The sequence below is a fragment of the Elephas maximus genome, chromosome 22, assembly GCF_024166365.1.
Source record: "Elephas maximus indicus isolate mEleMax1 chromosome 22, mEleMax1 primary haplotype, whole genome shotgun sequence".
Lineage (NCBI taxonomy): Eukaryota > Metazoa > Chordata > Mammalia > Proboscidea > Elephantidae > Elephas > Elephas maximus.
Window position 1 is genome coordinate 11,918,215 of NC_064840.1, and position 19,159 is coordinate 11,937,373.

A 19,159-nucleotide genomic window follows, 5' to 3' on the forward strand; every position below is an offset into this window, starting at 1 on the left:
GCTCTGTCCTCTGCCCAGGGGCCTGCAATCCAGATGGTTCCAAAAAGCTTCACAAAGACACAGCTCAGGGCAGCCCAGCAACTCTCAGCATGGCCAGACTTGACCCTGCCATGACGTTTAAGGTTACTGTTGGAGCTGAGGTACTATTGGCCAGCACCCCAGGATCAGATGAACCCCTGCTCCAGTGGGCCGGCCACCCTCAACCCCAGCCCAGGAAGAATGGGTGAGAGGACTGAAGGGCCTCGTATGAGTCTTGGGGGCCCAGGACTATTAGTTGGGAGTTCCAGCTGGCCTGGGAGCAGACTCAATCGGCTCCTCCCACTTCTAATAAACCAACCAACACGCCTGGCAGAGGACAACCAAGTAGGGCAACACAGCCAGGCGGGAGGAACACCTCGCTTGGAATGAAAGATGCTGAAACGCTCCCTGGCCTTCCTCCAGGAGCACAGGTCCTGGCCGCTTCCAGAGACGTCTGTTCTTCCCCTTACCTCTCCGTACCTGTGAGCCCCCCTCCCCGGAAGCTGGAAGAACTCACAGGGTGAGGGCGCCACAGTACTGAGAGATCTGCTGACAAAAGGGGCCCGATGGACAAGTCACTCACCCTCTCTGGACTTCCTTCCATCTAAAAAGAGAACGACAACAAGAGCGCCTGCTTGCAGGCTGAGTCTGAGAATTACTTCAGACACCTGCGAGCACAGTGCCTGGGCTAACGGTGTTGCTGTCACCTGCCTTGGAATCAGCCCCGACTCATGGTGACCTTAGGTATAACAGGATGAAACGCTGCCCGGTCCCATGCCACCTTCATGATCGCTGGTAAGTAACAGTGTTATTCCTAATGCCACCCTTCCTGCCCGCACCGCCCAGCCAGGCCCGGATGAGAAACCCAGGGGAAAGTGTGGCAAATCCCTAACCCTGCGGCAAGGAGAGACAAAACAGGCCGGCACAGGGAGCCCGCAGCTCTGTTCCCACCTCTCCCTACAGGGGCTCCCCCGTGCTGGCTCCTGAGGACAGCGAGCCCTACACCTCAGAGGCTAGGGACCCTGGGGACTATGTTCTTGCTACACCCCGACAAGGACACAGCTCCCTGGGAAGAGCTCTCGCTCCCCCCAGGCCAGGCCAGGTCCTGCTGTACAGACGCTTGCGTTCAGACAGGTGCAGAACCCAGGTGCATCAAGGTGAAGGAACCAGAGGGCGTTGGACAAAACACCTCTGCTCCTGGCCGCACAAGAAGAGACCAAGGAAAATCTAGAAAGAAAAACAAGGTACTGTGAAACTCACAAAGATGTTTGCCAACAAAATCAGGCAGCAGAAAGAGGGGAGTGAGGAAGGAAGCAGGAATGGGCCAGGGGGTGAAGTGGGGGGCTTAAAAGCAAGGTGGGTGGGAGGAGGCCGGGGGACCAGGGGAGAATGTGCTTCCATCTGTGGTTTGTACAATCCAATCCAGTCACGCAGAGCCACTCGGGGCTTTATTATAATCAGGTCGTAGAATTTCCCGCGGCGCCCTCCCCTCCACCAGCTTGCCGCACCGAAGGCTGACAGCAAAGACTGTTATCAGTTGCAAGCAGCTTTCCAGGAACTCCCCCCACTCGGAGCCCTTTATCTGGAGGTGAGGGTCTTGGTTGTGGGGAGATAAAACACGCTGTCCCCTTCCCTCGAGACAGGTGCTGAGAACAGGAGAGCTTTCCAGAAAGGAAGGGGGTGGGGGTGAAAAAAGGCGAAGTCCACTCTCTCCCTTCACGCTGTCTTCCTTTGCTTCCTCTCTTCCTCCTCTTCCCTCCCTGCAGGAGACCCAGGGCTGCGGCTGGCAGAGCCCCCAGCCTGCTCCTCACAGGATGGACGCAGGAACAATGTGAAGTGGACAGGGTGGGAGGAGCCGGTGAACTGGAGCACACAGGCGCCGCAGCGGAGGGGATGCACGTGCAAGGTGCGGAAGAGGGCCGAGAAAGGGCACCAAGAGGACCTTGAGGTAGGCTCTGAGGGAATTCACCTGGTGTGGAGCTTAGCAAGGCTTAAAAGGAGCAGACAGCTTCCAGGTCCCAACCTGGGCCACTTCTCCTGGCTCTGAGGCCACCTTTGTGTTGAGTCACGAGCCGGTCCCTCTGAGATACAGAGGCTTTCGAGAAACGTAGGGCTGAGAAGGGTACCTGGGGCCTGGAGAGTCAAGGGGTACTGGGGGTGGCATGGGAACCTGCTTTGACTCCAAGAAGCCCCTGTCTTTGTACTCCACAACATTCCCCACTGTGGGGCCACTTTACTACTACCTGTGACATTTCAGCTGTTCCCCCCACTAGTATGGAGCTTACGGGGAGCAGGGTCTGTGTGGCACCCGCCTCGGTCACCGCAGCTCAGCAGCTGCCATGAAGCTGGAGGTCAGTTACAGACCACCCACGCCGGCTCATGCTGCTGAATTAACAAAATCATCACTGTCATGGTGGTCTGGAGGCCCTGGGCAGTATAAATCGTTAAGCGCTTAACTAACCCAAAAGTTGGCAGATGAACCCACTGAAGAGGTGCCTCAAAAGAAAGGCCTGGCAATCTGCTCATGAGAGGTCACAGCCTTGAAAACCTTAAAAAGCACAATTCTACTCCGCACATAGGGAGTCACCACAAGTTAGAATCGACTTAACAGCAACTTTTTTTTTTGGTTCAATAGCGGTTTACGTGCCCCATCTCACTATATCCTCCCCAAAGCCTTAAGACTTAGGGCGGTAGCTTGCCCAGCCAGAGAGCCAGGAGAGCATAACAAGGGCCTCTTCTCAGAAGTCACTCGCAATTTCCCCAGGAGCTCTAGACTTCATGTTATGAGAAATGCCAGGTGTGCCGTACCGGCTGGGCACCCAAATGATGCTCTGACCCTCGGATTCACTTAGAATGCACTCACTGTGCTCCTACGAGGCACCAGGCACTCCCTGGGTGCAGGGGATATGGCAGTGAGAGCAAGGTACGAAAGGCATCCACCATGGCAATGGACGTTCTAGTGGGGGAGACAGACAGACGGGAACTGTTCACAATGCAACTCCAGCAGCGACAGGCGTTTGAAACAAGACGAAGGGTAAGAGGAGGGGTAGGTATAAAGACCCATAAACGGGATCTGCTACTATTACTCTGGTTGATATCGTTGTTATCATCACTGCTCATGTTCTGAGGCTGGGCTAACAACGGAAAACAAACCTCCAAACATACTAAGCACCTATTGTGTGCCCGGGAGTTCCCTGGCTGGTACCGTTAACATGCTCAGCTGCTAAATAAAAGGCTGGAGGTTTGAATCCACTCAGAGGTACCTCGGAAAAAAGGCCTGGCAATCCACTTGCGAAAAAGCAGCCACTGCAAACTCTCTGGAGCACAGTCCTGCTCTGACACACAGAGTTCACCGTGAGTCGGAGTTGACCCAACGGTAACTGGTTTACTGGTTACTATGTGCCAGAGGCTTGAGACTCAGACAGGTGTGGCCCAGCCCTGACCTCTCAAAAGTATAGGGAGAGACAGGGTGTCCATTCTTCATTAATTCACTCCCTCCCTCCACACATACTCATGGAGCATCTACTCTTTGCCAGGTGCCTCCGAGGTGCTGGGCACAAAGCAGTATACAAGACAGCCCTGTTCTCTGCCCTTGCAGTTTATGGTCTACCAGAGGAGATGGATATTAAACCCATAAGATACAAACAAATAGACAGGATAAATACCCACTGTGACAAGTGTCATAAAAGAACAGAGTGAAAGGACAAGGTCGCCAGGCACATAAGCATGACCACCTCAAAGAAGTCAACTTGGGAAGGCCCACCGCAGGCTGGAAAACTGCACTGGGTTTGCCTTCAGGTCCCTGTGTGGTACGAATCATTAAGCATTCAACTACTGACCGAAAGGCTGGCAGTTCGAATCCACAGAGGTGCTTTGGAAGAAAGCCTGGTGATCTCCTTCTGTAATGTCACGGCCTAGAAAACCTTAGGGAGCAATTCTACTGTATACACATGGGATCACTACGAGTCTGAACTGACAGGCTGGCAACTGGTTTGGGTTTTTTCTCAGGGCCTACAGCATACTCAGGGCCCCTCAATCCTGGCAGAGCTTTGTGCTTTAAACGTAGACTGGCTATTGGCTAAAAAGTTATTACTCAGGTTCGAGGGTAGAAACACAGTGAAAACCAAGGTCAGTGATGGCTGCGGGGTAGTGGCTGGTTAAAAAAAGCACGACTACATAATTATTTTTGATGGGAGCTGAAGCAGGGTGTGAAGGGAACCCTAATCCAACCTGCAGACAAACCTAACTCACAGGAAGAGGGCTGCTGAGGGGCTTCTGAAGGGTTTTATACCAACAGTTGTTCACCCTAATAACTAGGGATTGTTTATGAATTCCCAAAAAGCAAAGAGACTGATGACGTTTATACCCCAATTGGGACAAGGCCCCAGATCGGTGGTCCCCAGATGCCTTGTACCGATGGGGCTGCTCCTGAAGGTTTAGCCATCTCGATGAAATGGAAAATGGAGACAAAGTGGGCAGGTTCCATATCCAGAAGTCTTTCCAATTGAAGGGACTGTTCTTTAATCTGAGAATTTCGCTCCTTGACTCCTAGCTTTTCTTTCTTTTTAATAAAATACTTTTTCTTTCATGAGAACAATGGAGATGAGAGATGGGGGAGTTATTATCTGTCTAGTGTTTGGTCATTCTTATTTAATAAACTAAACAACTGGTAACCCAGTTGGGGAAAAGTGGGGGATATTACTGGTGGGCAAAATCTTAAACGTTTCTGTAAGATGACCTCCATAGCCCTTTCCAACTTTCTTAAGAGTCTTTGATTCTAAGACATGGTCATGGTTCCCAGACTAAGAGGTTCTCAACTGGGGCTGTGCCACCCCCAGGGGGCATCCAGAATGCCAACGACTAGGGGCCACACCTGACATTCAGTGGGTGGGGGCCAGGGATGCTAAATGTTCTGCAATTTGCAGAACAAGTAACAACTGTCCAGGCCCAAATGTCAATGGTGTTCCCCCACCCCAACTGTGAAACATTAACAAAGGGGTGGGGTGGCCCTGTCTGGCCCTAGGGCTACCGCTTTCCTTTCCTTACTATCTTTGCAGTCTAATGGGCACCAGAGGGCATTGTTCCAGTCCAAAAACAATAAAACAGTCACCCTCAATCATAAGGCATCCTGGTCAATACAGGAAACAAGAAGATATTTTTCACTTGTTTTGGTGGCACAGTGGTTATAGCAATCGACTGCTAACCGAAAGGTTCGTGGTTTGAAACCACCAGCAGCTCCATGGAAGAAAGACAGGGCGTTCTGCTTCTATACAGGTGTATAGTCTTGGAAACCTTATAGGGTCGCTTTGAGTCAGAATCGACTTGATGGCAGTGGGTTTGCTTTTTGGGTCTTGTCTCAATCCCTATTAACAGGTTCTGTTCCTATTGTTGTTAGGTGTTGTCAAGTTGGTTCCAACTCACAGTGACCCTACAGGACAGAGTAGGACTGGCCCATAGGGTTTCCAAGGAGTGCCTCGTGGTTTTGAACTGCCAACCTTTTGGTTAGCAGCCAAGCTCTTAACCACTCTGCCACCAGGGCTCCATTAACAGATTCTTGTTTTGTTTTCATTAATACCTTTAACTGAGAGACTAAAATGTCAGCTACCCCATGTGGCACCCATAATTTCCATGCTCTATTTTTTTAATTTTACAAACCGATAAAACCCCAGAGTCTGGGCCCCAGTGCTCTACAGGATGAAGAAGAGCCTCCAGCCAAACACCTGATAGACCGTGCGTGCAGCCCCTTACCCTCCTGCCTCACCCTGCCTGCTCTGCCCCCCGACATCGTAAGCTCAGACGCAGCTCTTACCGGTTTCTGGCTCCACCTTGTCTGTATCCTCTGGTGCGTCCCTGGGTTCTCTCTTCTGCGGGGATGAGCTGGAGAAGACGCCCATTGGAGCCCATTCCAGGTACAGGGGGACGTGGTGAAACTGAAGAGACAGGGGAGCTGGCATGTGGGTCCTCATCACAGCCTGAGGCTGGGGAGGGACTAGGTCCCACTCAACAGATAAAGATCCTAAGGGTCAGAGAGTATGGAGGAGGAGAGGAAGGGCCTAGAATCCTACATGCTGTCTAATCCTGAAACAACATTTGGGCCCCGTTCTGCATCTTGGGGCCCAGAGAGAGGCCACGTCTCTGTTATCTTTGCACATATGGTGGCTTCAAGGCCCCCACTGTGTTTAATCAGACTATGAAATGGGGAGTGAGATGGTAGGAGACAAGAGTCCCTGCTAAAGGGCAGCTTTCCTGGAGGAAGTGTAGGACGGTGGCTAAGGGAACATGTTTTCTCTCTCCACACAGAAGCATTTTTAACAAGGAGCTCTGGTAGCACAACAGTTAATTGCTTGGCTGCTAACCAAAAGGTTGGCGGTTCGAACCCACCCACTGTCTCCGTGGGAGAAAGACCTGGTGACCTGCCTCCATAAAGACTGTAGCCTAGTAAACCCTAAGGAGCAGTTTTACTGTGTCACATGGGGTTGCTGCGAGTTGGAATCAGCACCCAACAACAACATGTATACACACGTGTATGGGTATGTGTGCGTGCACATACTTTAAAGGCTGAACAGGATGCTGATAATAGCTGCCTCATGGGAAGGCACCTGGGTAGCTGCAGGATGGGGTGGAGGGAGACTTGCCAACACACACACTTTCTGAACCTTTCACAATTTCATGCTACATGCAAGCACACGCTTTGCAGTAAGATAGAGTTCGAAAGCTGGCTGCAGCAACTACTAGCTGCGACCTTAGGTGACAGCCTGCCCCTCTCTGGGCCTCAGTTTCCTCATCTGCAAAGTAGGGATCGCAATATTGTGGTTGGGACCAGTCAGGGAAATAGAAGCTGCTCAACACAAACAGGAGGTGTCGCCTAGTAGGTGCTCTCAAATAGGTGCTGTGCCTGTTGTCACACTCTACTGAGAGCCTCTGGTGATGGGAATTTCTTCACAAAACAGCAGCAGAAGAAAGGATGGCTTCCACACTCTGCTCACGAGATGGTGGGCACCACATCTTATTCATGGGGCCCCCAGATGGAGAACCACTGTGCTAGCTCAGGCACTGATCAGCTTCCGGTGAGCTTCCTGGGCACAGAGCCCGAGCTAGGGATAATTAAGGGGCTGAGTGGGACAGGATATGACATCATTGCCTCATCTGCCAGACGGGGACATGGATACCAACTTCTATGGATGACTGGGGACATGGTCTGCAGAGCACAGAAGGCCTGATAAACAGAAGCTCCTTGTAGTGGGTTGAATGGTGGCCTCCACAAAGGCATGTCTATGTCCTAACACCCAGAACCTGGGACAGGGCCTTATTTTGAAAAGGGTCTGCAGATGTCACTCAGTTAAGGATCCCGAGATGAGATCATCCCGGATTACATGGGTGGCCCTAAACCCAATGACAATTGTCCTTGTAGGAGACAAGCTGAGGGGACAGGAAGAGAGATGAGAAGGCCCCATGAAGACAGAGGCAGAGACTGCAGTGATGCAGCCACAAGCCAAGGACAGATGGAGCCAGCAGGAGCTGGGAGAGGCACGGCATCCTCCCCTAGAACGTACGGAGGGAGCACAGTCCTGGCAACACTCTGATTTCAGACTTTGCACCTCCAGAAACGTGAGGGAAGAGACCGCTGTTGTTTTAAGCCACTCACAGCAAACTAATCAAAGACTGGATAGTTTGTACCAAGAAGCAGGAGAGATTTCTACCTGTAGAACTGACCTACTTATCATAGGTACAAGGCACCAAAAGCACCAAGGGTGATGATGCAAACTGACATGGGAAAAGAAAGCCAAGGAAGCCCAGGCCCAGACAAGGAGGCAGGACTCTTCCTGGAGGACGGTTTGGAGCGTCCCTCTCACGTTCCTTCCACTCAGAGTGGTTTGCGGGGCTGGCGATGGGAGCTGCTGGGGCAACGCTCACAGCCACGAGAGAGACGGGTGCTTCCTGACAGCGCTACCCCGTGCCAGGCCTGTGCTAAGAACCGTCGATGCACCAGTTCGTCTAATTCTCTCCCTTGCCTAGGTCTTGCTGGTCCTTTTACAGACAGATTCTGAGGTTCCGGGTGCTCCTACCTTGGAATAGGCCAGGTGTCGGAAGGCCTTGCGGGCCTCCAAGGGCTCCAGGAACTCCACGATGGCGGTGATGCCACCTTCCGGCAGCAGCACGCGGCCCAGACTGCCGAAACGGCCAAATGTCTCCTGCAGCTCGGCCGCCAGGGTGCCGGTGGGGAGGTTCTTCACCAGCATCACAGTCTTACTTCGTTCTGCTGCAGCCTGCGGGGAGGAAATGAACATGCCTGGATGACTGGAGGAGGGCCCTGGCCCCGACACAGGACACAGTACTGCTCTGTGGTTGTCTCCAGACGAGACACCCTATTTGGGAGCTCAGAAACCAAGGCCCTTTGGAAGTGGACCCAGGAGGACCTGCCTTCTCTCTGGCATGCCACTTCAGGAAGCAGGGGTAGCTTAGCGGAGTGGTTAGGAGCAGGACCCCTGGGTCAAATCCCGCCCTCTCCACCCAGGAGTGGTAGGTGACTTGACCAGTGCCTGATCATCCCCTCACTGGACCTCTCAGGGTGCTCCGGCCCAGACTTTCAGTGGCCACAATTCACATCTCAGTGCCAAGGGCTTTTCCTGAAACTGCAATCCACCTGCTGCCACTTGTGGGTCATGGAACTGACACCCCGTGGGGGCAGCCCTCAACCCACGACTCTTGGGAATGGGTGTATCCTTGCCATTTGGGTGAGAGAATTCTGAGGTGGAGTTTTGCAAGCTCCCCCCCTAGACTGAGATCAGTTGCCCATCTTGTTAACAAGCTTAATAGTACATCCTGTGCTAGTTTTCTTCCCTTCCCCTTATCGCTTCCTGCCGGTGTTTTCTGCAAAGCCCAGTGAAATACTGGCTTTGATAAGTCCTGATAAATGTTATTTGTTCAGTCCATCCACTCAACCATCTATCCATCCATCCAACTATATCTACCAACCCGCTATCCATCCAACCAACCACCCATCCACCACCATCCCTCCCTCCCTCCCTCCCTCCCTCCCTCCCTCCCTCCACCCATCCATCCACTGATCCACCATCCATCCAAGCAACTACCCATCCACCCACCTATCCATTTATCTATCCATTTTAACGTGAAAATCTAGGGCCCAGTAAAGCTCATGAAGAGTTGGTCTGGGGGTCAGATGCCCTGAGTTTTAGTCCAAAGTCCTGTCACAGACTTATGGTTTGACCTTGGGAAAGTCACCTGCCCTCTCTGGGCCTCAGTCTGTAAAATGAGAGGGAGAGTGTCAGCTGCTTTCCCAGGCCCTCGAAGACTTTAATCATCCATGATTCTAAGAATTACTACTGGTGGAGAATAAGCACGTGGAGATGCTGAACTCTGAATGAACCGCTAGATTCCAGCAAGGTTAAAATCTTGGTAAGTTACTGGCAGAGGAGAGCAGGGACAGGGGGATGTCTGCCCCTCCTCTGATCTGTGTGGGGAACCACAGGGAACACATGGTCCCTGAGTGACAGAATCCTAGGTCAGAAAGGTCATGGTCGGAGCCCATGACACTATGATTTTCTTCAGAGACAATTTAAAAATGAACCATAATAATCCCTGAAAGCCTAGGTCTTCAAGCCCGTCAGCATCTGCCCTGATTGAGGACGGTCACCCATGGCTGGTGGCTCGCTGAGCTGGGCAGGGAACACTCACCTGGCTGAAGGAGTCCAGACAGACCCCATTGTCAATGAGGAAGCGTCTCACATCTTGGACCAGCTGAGTTTCCCCCAGGGCCACGCGCACGGCCACGCTGCCCTTGGTTTCCTGTGGTGGGAGGACAGTAAGAGACCCTGTCAGTTGTCAGCAATCTGCCCTCCCTTTTTCCAGCAGTGGGAGGAGGAGGCTTGGATGAAGACGGACTCTTCAATGCCCCACCCACCCACACGGATGGGAAACTCAGTTGTTAGCCACAAGGTAGGGGGGTCGAGCCCACCCAGAGTCACCTCGGAAGAAAGCATTGGTGATCTACCACCAAAACCCCAGCCATTAACCACCCTGTGGGGCACGGCTCTCTTCTGGCACACACAGGGCTGTCATGAGTCACAAGCAACCTGACAGTAACTGGTACTTTCCTAGGGCAGGAGGGCAGAGAGCAATGACTCTCCACAGAGTCTCTGAGGCCAAGGAAACGGGGGGAGGGCAAGGACTGGGAGCCCAGGGGCTGGGCACCTCTCAGAGAGGTGTGTGATGTGGTTCAGAGTGAGGACGCAGGGGTTGGCCAACTCCAGCTTTTTCCTGGCGTGTGACCCTGGACAGGTTACTTTATACCCCTGGGCCTCAGTTTCTTCATCTAGAAAATGAGGATAGTAAGAGTACCTACTTTATAGGACTGTAGTGACAGTGACATGCACCAATGCTCAGGAAGCCCCTGGCACGGTGCCCAGGACACCTCAGTGCAAGGGCTGTCACCTGTTGATACAAGCATCACTCATATTCTCTGGTGTGGCTCCGCACAATGAGAAGCCAGGACTGAAGGGTGCACTGGGATGATTCCAGGGAGGAGGGCTGGGTGGATGCCCGCTCCCACTCCTAGGGCCCTCTGGGAAGGCCAAGAAGACACCCATGACTGGCATGAGGGGCCCTGAGCTCATGGAAGACCTGCCCCAGGATAGCACCACCCGCCTCTCACTGCCTTTGTGCTGGTTCTTTCTCCCTGAGCTTGGCCCAGAGCTGGGAGGATCGGATGGGACTCTCACTCACGTGGTCAAACACTTGGCTCTTGGTGGCGCTGTACTTCTGGGCGATGGCATCGGCCACGGCGTTGGGCCCCATGAAGAGCGTGTTCCAGTTGTGAGAGCTGAGGACAGAGGCAGAATGGGAAGGTCAGACAATGCTGAGCACAGGGAATGCTTTCTCACAACCAAAACCTTGGAGAGATGGGTTCGTAGGCAGACCTGTCTCAGCACTGAAAGCCGCCTCCTTCCTCCAACATACCTGTCATGAGCTAAGTACACACGGCCTGAAGTCAATGACAGTAGTTATGGTACTAACGGCCCGACATCTGTCGCAGTGACACGCAAGCCTCCGCTGACAGTTGGGTGGTGGTTGCACTTGAGGAGGACTGGCCGGGAACCAAAGCCAGGTCTCCCGCATGGGAAGCTAGAATTTTACCGCTGAACCACCACTGTCCCAGCTTCCAGAGTTTCCAGACTAAGGAGGATTAGGAAGAAAGGCCTGGCGATCTACATCCAAAATTCAGCCAGTGAAAACTCTATGGATCACAAAACACTGTCCAATCATGGGGATGGTACAAGTCTGGACATCGTTTCATTCTGTTGTACTTGGGGTTGCCATGAGTCAGGGCCGACTTGATGGCAGCTAACAACAACAACAAACATTTACCAAGCCCTTACTCTGTGCCAGGTACTAAACCCCTTGCATATATTAACTCATTTAGTCTTTGCCACCACCCAAAGGTGAGATACTATTATTCTTCCCATTTTGCAGATGAGGAAACTGAGGCTCAGCAAAGTTATGGGCAAAAAGCAAACTCATCAGAAGTAGAGAAGCCAGGCAGCTTGCAAAGGGTGGGGTCAGGGTCTCAGAGATCCTAAGCAGATGACAAGGACCTGGAGCTGTTGGCTTTGTCCTTGAGCTCTTTCTTCTTCTTATAGGACGATGCTCCCGGGGTGTCAGCATCCTCGCTGGCTTCCTTCTTGATGGTGGATGGTAGCACGTGGAGCATCCTGCCCTGGAGGAGGGCAAGAGGAAGGGGGTAAACCAAAGGCCTGCCCTCAAGGGGTCAGGATAGGTGCCTCCATCTCCTGTCCCAGGATGTCAGCCTCCTCATCTGAGCTGGACCCAGTGCTGAAACCCTGACTGGAGGACGAGGCATGAGGTAGCGCGACCACATGGCTACCTTAGCCCAGAAAGGGGGCCTGGCCACAGGGAGGACAAGGAGTCAGATGGAATGATCACATGGCCACCCTCAGCCTGGAACAGGGGCCTGGCTACAGGCAGAAAAGGGAATCGGGCAGAATGATCACATGGCCACCCTCAGCCTAGAGGAGGCGTAGCCACAGGGAGGACAAGGAGTCGGGCAGAATGATCACGTGGCCACCCTCAGCCTGGAACAGGGGCCTGGCCAAGGGGCACAGAGAAGATGGGGCAGCAGGTAGCATGACCACAGGGTCACTTCAGCCCTGAGTGGGGCCTGGCCACAGGACACAGGGACCTGACATTGTGATGGGGTCATCTGACATGGCCTCACAAACGATGCTCCAATCAGTTTACATGTAACACGCACAGCCTTCCCCTCGCACTCTACTCTGCGCCCGCCTGCCTCTGCACATGTGAACCAGAGTGTGAGCGGCATGCCAGGAGGTGCCTGGTCTGGCCTGGCGATCACAGGACATAATAAATCAGGAGTGGACGAATGGAAAAGAGGAAACAGGGTGATGGGCAGCCTGGGGATCAGTGGATGTTTGCTCAGCACATAACCTGGGGCTACTGGAAAGAAGAAGAGTTTCTTATGTCCTACTGTGGCCGTTTTAATACAACTACATCAAAATTCCTTTCTTCCTTACTCCTCTTTCAAGGTGATATTTCTAAAGATGGACAGCACAGCTATTCATCTGACAAATATTTTTTGACCACCTACAGTGTCAGGCAATGTTCCAGATGCTAGAGACAGACCAGCAAGTGGGGCAGACCCGGCTCTGCCTGCACGGAGCTCACATGCTAGGAGCGCATGTGAGGTGGCGGCTTGGCACACCATCGCTGTGAGTATTCTTAGGCCTGAAACATGCTCTCGCTCTCTCTCACACACACACACGGCCAGCCGGCCAGCACTCACCTGGAACACCTGCCCATCCACCTCGGCGTAGGCCTTCACGGCATGCTCGGGGAACATGAAAGTGATGAAGGCAAAGCCCTTGGGTTTCTTGGTCAGGCTGTCGATGGGGTAATGGAGCTCAGACAGGGGGCCTGAGGACAGGACAAGTGTCAGTCACCAGGGCTGGGCCTGAGTTCCAAGTGAAAACAGTGCTGGGCATGAATAAGGCAACTGGTTTAACTGAGAGCACTGAACTACTGCTCTCAACCAGCCACCGCCTACACCTGCTGCGAGGCCGACCTCGAAGGTCAGGGGTATCTATCCTAAGAGTGGAGGCAGAGTGCAGTCGAGGCACCTGGGCTGAGCCCTAGCCGCCCCACCTGCTACATGTGTGGCCTTAGGCAAGGGACTTGGCCTCCATGTGTCTCAGTCTTCTCAGCTGTGAAATGGCATAGTAATAGTACCTAACTCGTAAGGCACTAAGCAAAAAAAAAAAAAAAAAGGCACTGGGGAGGGTCAAATGTGTTCACACACTCAACGGTGCTTGGTACTTGCTTAATGCACGTAACTGTTTCCTATACTGTTGTCATTCTCAAATTAAAGCAAATCAGTTCTCAATTTGTGTTTCCACTCTTGACACCAGGATGTGACCACGCCCCCCTTCTCAGTCTCTGTCTCCCCAAATGGATAAGTTCAGTCCATCAGTGATCCCCTCTCCTGGCCCTCCCAGGTAAGCCAGGGCACCAGCCAGCGTGGTAGGATCCAGCAGGCACAGGCAGCAGCGGACACAGGCTAAGACGTTACACTAATTTTTTCACACCGGGCACTGGACAAACCTTCGTGGTCCTCCACAACCCACAGCCTGCCACAAGAACAGAAGTGGGAGGCACTGCAGGGGACCTCAAAAGCATCAAGGCCTCACCCCCATTTGAACCCTAACTTGCTTTCCTTCCCAACTGTAACCCTACAACCAAATCCAGGCTTGTGTGACCACACTGCTCTCCAAGCCTTCAAGTCCTCGTCCTGAGCACAAACAATAATACAAAATAATAGTAACGACAGCAACAACAATAAAAACAGCCCTCGCTGTCAAATCTATTAGGATGCTCAGTTTGGATAGCAAGGCTTCAGGACCAGGAGTCCAGATACCAAGGGACACTGTTTTCATTCATATGTATACGGTGACTGAATTTCAAATACTGAGTATTGAGAACTCAGACAGCAAGGGAATCTCCAAAAAAGACTTATCCAGCCTGCTTTGCGTCTGAGTTTGGAGAGGGAGAGTTAAGATCTTAAGAGTTCACACAGCAAAAGACACCGGCAACATCACCTTGGATTGTGTGCCCCGCTAACCCCCGGAAAGCATCATGTCACGGACTCCTCACAGCAGCTCAGGGGAAATTAGGCTCATTTTACAGATAAGAAAATGGAACCAATTTGCCCAAGGCCAAGAGCTCATGGCAGGCCAATTGGGACTTGACCCCGGGGCGTCTGCATCTGGCACCGGCTCTCATATGCCCGCAGAGCCTGCAGCAGCCTGGAGGCCGAGCTCATACCATATTTGGAAAAGAGCTTCTCCAGCTCCTCCTCGGTGCTGGTGTAGGGCAGGTTTCGCACAAACAGCCTCCCGGAGTCAGCCAGGTCCTCCTCCTCCTCGTTCTCCCCCAGCGTCCGGCCTTGCCAGGGCTTGGCACCATGCTTCAGGGGCCCCTTGGCTGTGGGGCTGCTCTTTTCCCTGAACACTTCAATGTAGCGTCCACCTGCATGAGGAGAGATGTCAGGGCTCCGTGGGGAGGCCCAGGAAAGCCAGCGACTCCTGACCGGGGATTCCAAAGTCTTCTCTGCTGCCCTCCAAGATGCTGTGGCCAAGGCAGCTGATGACAGCACCAGACACTACCCTCTGCAGCCAGGACAGCAGCCTTAACTGGAAGGCCCTGAACCTCGCTCATCCTCCAAGTTCCGTGTTAGGACGGCCCACAACACATTGACACACTCTGTAAATTGTGGACGCTGTCTACCAGCCCTGGCACCTCTGGCTGCCCTGCCTTGGGAAAGGTCTTATGTGACAACACGGTACTGGACAATTACCACGTACTGCTGACGGAACTGGAGCCCTGGTGGTGAGTGGTTAAGCATTCAACTGCTAACCAAAAGGTCGGCAGTTCAAATCCACGAGCTGCTTCTTGGAAATCCTACGGGCAGTGTCCCATAGGGTCACTATGAGTTGGAATTGACTCGATGGCAAGAGATTTTTTGGTGGTTGAGCTAACTGTTTACACACATTGTCCGATATGCCCACTCAGACTGTGACTATTCCCATATCTGCCACATGCACACAGTAGGTGCTCAACCTACCCCTACTAATGGACTTGCTAACCAGATCCCTTAGGTTGCCCACCTCCCCTAACTGGTGTCTTCACTGGGGGTCAACGGCTAGACCTGAATCACTCATCCACGCTGGGGACGATCAGAGATTGTGTCCTCGGACACTGTTCAAGTCATTTCCCAGCCAGGGAGCTTGCACTTGGGGTTCCCTCTACAGGAACCCCCGGCACCCACCATGGCCACAAAGCTTGCTCCCTCAACTCCTTTGGCTTTTGTTCCAACAACTACTCTGTGAGGCCCAAGAAGACACAATTCTGTTTAAAAATACACCCCCTTCAATCTGGTCCTCTCCAGAATCCTTGCTTGCTGGGCATTTTTCTATAGCAAGGACCATGTCTTGCTTTTTTTTTTCTTCCACTGATTTAGAAAACATAAACTCTTCTGGAAATAAAGGAAGGGAGGTCTGGAAAGACAAATTCTTTGGTCTGTATATCCCAGAGGCCAAGCATGCTATAGCTACAGTTTTACAATCCACCATCAAGGCTTTCCCCTTTGCTGACTTTTATGGATGGGCCGTGACAGGGCCTGTACTCCCTGCTCCACAGGGCCCATGTATTTTGCTTATTTATTTGATTATGCCCGCCTTTCCCAACTCTGTGGAAGCTGACTCTGTGTCAGCTCCGTGAGGGCAGGGTCTGTGTCTGTCTGCTCACTGCCATCTCCCAGAGCCCAGCACAGTGCCTGGTACATCACAGACGTGCAATAAAAATCTGTGGAGTAGGCGAATGAATGACCAAGCCTGCCACCCTCAAAGACGGCGCTCCTGGGCTTCCTTACCCATGTATTCCCTGTTGCACTTTAGCGCTTTCTTCACTTCCTCCTCGCTGCTGAAATCCACAAAGATGTAACCTGGGGGAGGACAGTGACACAGGTGAAGTCTGCAGGCCCCGCAGACTCTCAGCAGGCACCACAGATGAACCCGCACACTGTGCCAGATATTTAGGGAAATCTGAGCAAAAATTGGTGGAGAAGAAAGCTCTCTTTTTGCCACCCTCCAGCCCAATCTCCCTTGGCGGGGAGTACTGAGATCCCATGGCCTGACTTTGTGGGTGAAGTTTCTAGATTAGGAGTCAGAAACACAGACGTCCCTGGCTTCCCTTCGGATTCGCCCTGATCCCGGGTCACTGCCACTCCTTGGCCAAGTCTGGGCTTAGCGCTGTTCTAAATGTGGCAAGCTTATTAACTCACTGAGTCCTCACAACTTCAGGAGATAGGCTTGTCCCTACTGCAATGATGAAAAAACTGAGGCCAAGTACCTTATCCAAGGCTACAGGGCTCTTAACGAGGCCAAGCCTGTGGGGCTTTGTATCAGCAGCCCCAGGAAGATAAGACACCTGGGGAGAGTGCAGCTCTGGGGACAACACCACACGCTCATGTCCTCAGCAGCTCTGATCACTGCCCACCAGCAGAGGTGCCAATGGACCTGGCTCAGCAACCCCCAGGACCTGCTGACATCCATTTAAACAGAATAGGTGAGCCTGCCGGAATAAGCGCAAGCTAAGGGTGAGGAGGGGAGAGAAGAGAAACACGGGAAAATGGCGTCACTGCACACCAGCTGCTGAGGTGGGTGACAAGAGGCAACCTTGCCCTGACCAGTTTGAGCGTATCTACAGATCTGAGGCCCACAAACAGGGAAAAAATGGTTGTCCTTAAAACGTTCCTCCCTTACCCAACCATCTTTACATCCATCTCATCCTTCCATCTTCACCATCTGCTTCTCGGGCCCACCTGGAAACATCCTAGCCCTCACCTGTTTTGTTTCCATGACTGTTTCTCACTATCCGGATGGCCACTGGCTTCAGGGGTGCCAGGAATTCTGTGACATTTTTCTGCAAGGAGAAGGAAAGTTTTTCCCCTTTTATCAATCCCATCGAAGAAAAAGTGTAAGCCAATAAAGTGACAAATTCCTGGCTTCAGAGAGGACTCCAAAGGGTTTTCCCCTTTCTAGTTTCTCTCTGGACTTTAAATCATGTAGTCTATCCTCAGTCAGGAGCCCCTGGGTGGGGCAGATGGTTCATTGAGTCATGATAGAGACCATAAAACAAAAACAAAAACAAAACCCGTTGCCGTCAAGTAATTTCCGACTCACAGTGACCCTACAGGACAAAGCAGAACTGCTCCATGGGGTTTCCAAGGAGTGCCTGATGGATTTGAACTGCCAACCTATTGGTTAGCAGCCATAGCTCTTAGCCACCATGTCACCAGGGCTTCCGACACAGACCATGTTGCCCACAAAGCCTTAAGTAGTTAACAGCTGGCCTTTTTTTTTTTTTTAAAACAGAATAAGTTTGCCAACCCCTGATGTAGAAAACTGGAGCCCTGGTGGTGCAGTGGTTAAGTGCTCAGCTGCTAATCAAAAGGTCAGCAGTTCAAATCCACCAGCTGCTCCTTGGAAACTCAATGGGGCAGTTCTACTCTGTCCTGCAGGGTCCCTACGAGTTGGAATCGACTTGATGGCAACGGGTTTTGGCAGATGTAGATAATCAGTGAGGGATACTCGTCCTCCCACTGTCTTGATAACTGTCCCTGTTTCCTGATCCTTATTTATCAGGCTTTGGTCCCCAATTCCTCCCAGCTCATGTCCTCCACTGATCGTGAGGCACCCATGCAGCGACCGCCTCTGGCAGCCCACTCTCACCTCCTGCCCACACAGGGCTGCTTGTCCTTGTCCATGGTAAGCACATACCTCTGTGACATTGAACGGGGCTCCCCGCAGCTTCACGGTGTAGGGGGTGGTGGGATCCTTCTGGGTTGCTGGTTTCTCTGTCTGGGTGACCATAAAGAAGAAAGAGAAATGGGCCACAGTGAGCCCCCTGGTATGGCTGCAGGAGGAGGCCCATCTGGGTACTTCAGTGCCCAATGAGGGACCGATGCCAGGGGGAGCTGGGGAATGCCTGCTGTGGAGGCAGAGTCTGGGCAGAGGTGGAGGTAGGAGAGTCCAAGCCTTCATTTGCACCTGAAGTGGGGGCTGGGGCAGAGCCCAGCAAGTGATGGGCCTGCTGTCAGGGGCTGGGCTGCAAGGAGGGGAGGAGGCGATGGGAAGGAGGCCCTGAAGTATGGTGACATTTGCTGTCACTGATTTAGGGCTTGTCCTGTGCCAAGCACAATGCAGACACTGGTGTGTGGAATCTTTTTAACAATCCTATAAGGACTATGAGTTTATGGTCTTTTTTAGTAATTCTGGAATCCAAAGAGCTCTAAAAAACCAAAGGTGTTTAGTAACTTATTTGGCAACAAAGCCTGCCCTGCCCTGAACTCATTTGCCAGCTAAGCCTGACTTGAGCCAATGTGAGGTTAGTTAGAACCAGCTGCTGTTGAGTCAACTCTGATTCATGGTGACCCCATGTGTGTCAGAGCCGCACTGTGCTCCATAGGGTTTTCACCAATGAATATGAAAACCTAGAAGAAATGGACAAGCTCCTAGAAATATACCACCTACCCAAACTAACGCAAACTGAAGTTGAATATTGGAACAGACTTATAACAAGAGAAGAAATTGGAAAGGTAATTAAGAAAAACTCCCCCCCTCCCCCCAAAAAAGGTCCTGGCCCAGATGGCTTCACTGGAGAATTCTACCAAACATTTAGAGAGTAGCTCACACCAGTGCTACGCAAACTATTTCAGAACATAGAAAAGGAAGAAATACTTCTAAATTCATTCTATGAAGCCAGCATAACCCTGATACCAAAACCAGGGAAAGACATCACAAAAAAAGAAAATTACAGACCAGTCTCTCTCATGAATACAGATACAAAAATTCTCAACAAAATTCTAGCCTCAAGAATTCAGCATCACATCAAAAAAAAAAAAAAAAAATACACCACAACCAAGCAGGATTCATACCAGGTATGCAAGAATGGTTCAACATAAGAAAATCAAACAACATAATCCACCACATAAATAAAATGAAAGAATCACACAATCATCTCAATTTTCACA

At 52.0% G+C, this 19,159-nt stretch overlaps 1 protein-coding gene across 5 annotated transcripts in view; it reads right to left on the minus strand.

Moving 5' to 3' along the window:
- RBM19 (RNA binding motif protein 19) overlaps window positions 1–19,159 on the minus strand; it is a 176,820-nt gene that overhangs the window by 147,371 nt on the left and 10,290 nt on the right. For all 5 annotated transcript variants that reach the window (XM_049865132.1, XM_049865129.1, XM_049865131.1 and 2 more), the window contains exons 7-16: window positions 17,907–17,987; window positions 16,971–17,049; window positions 15,998–16,069; window positions 14,392–14,595; window positions 12,857–12,987; window positions 11,631–11,752; window positions 10,762–10,858; window positions 9,715–9,825; window positions 8,085–8,285; window positions 5,828–5,948 (exon numbers count right to left, since the gene is read on the minus strand). In XM_049865132.1, coding sequence (XP_049721089.1) covers window positions 5,828–5,948; window positions 8,085–8,285; window positions 9,715–9,825; window positions 10,762–10,858; window positions 11,631–11,752; window positions 12,857–12,987; window positions 14,392–14,595; window positions 15,998–16,069; window positions 16,971–17,049; window positions 17,907–17,987 — 1,219 coding nt within the window. The remainder of the gene's footprint in view (window positions 1–5,827; window positions 5,949–8,084; window positions 8,286–9,714; window positions 9,826–10,761; window positions 10,859–11,630; window positions 11,753–12,856; window positions 12,988–14,391; window positions 14,596–15,997; window positions 16,070–16,970; window positions 17,050–17,906; window positions 17,988–19,159) is intronic.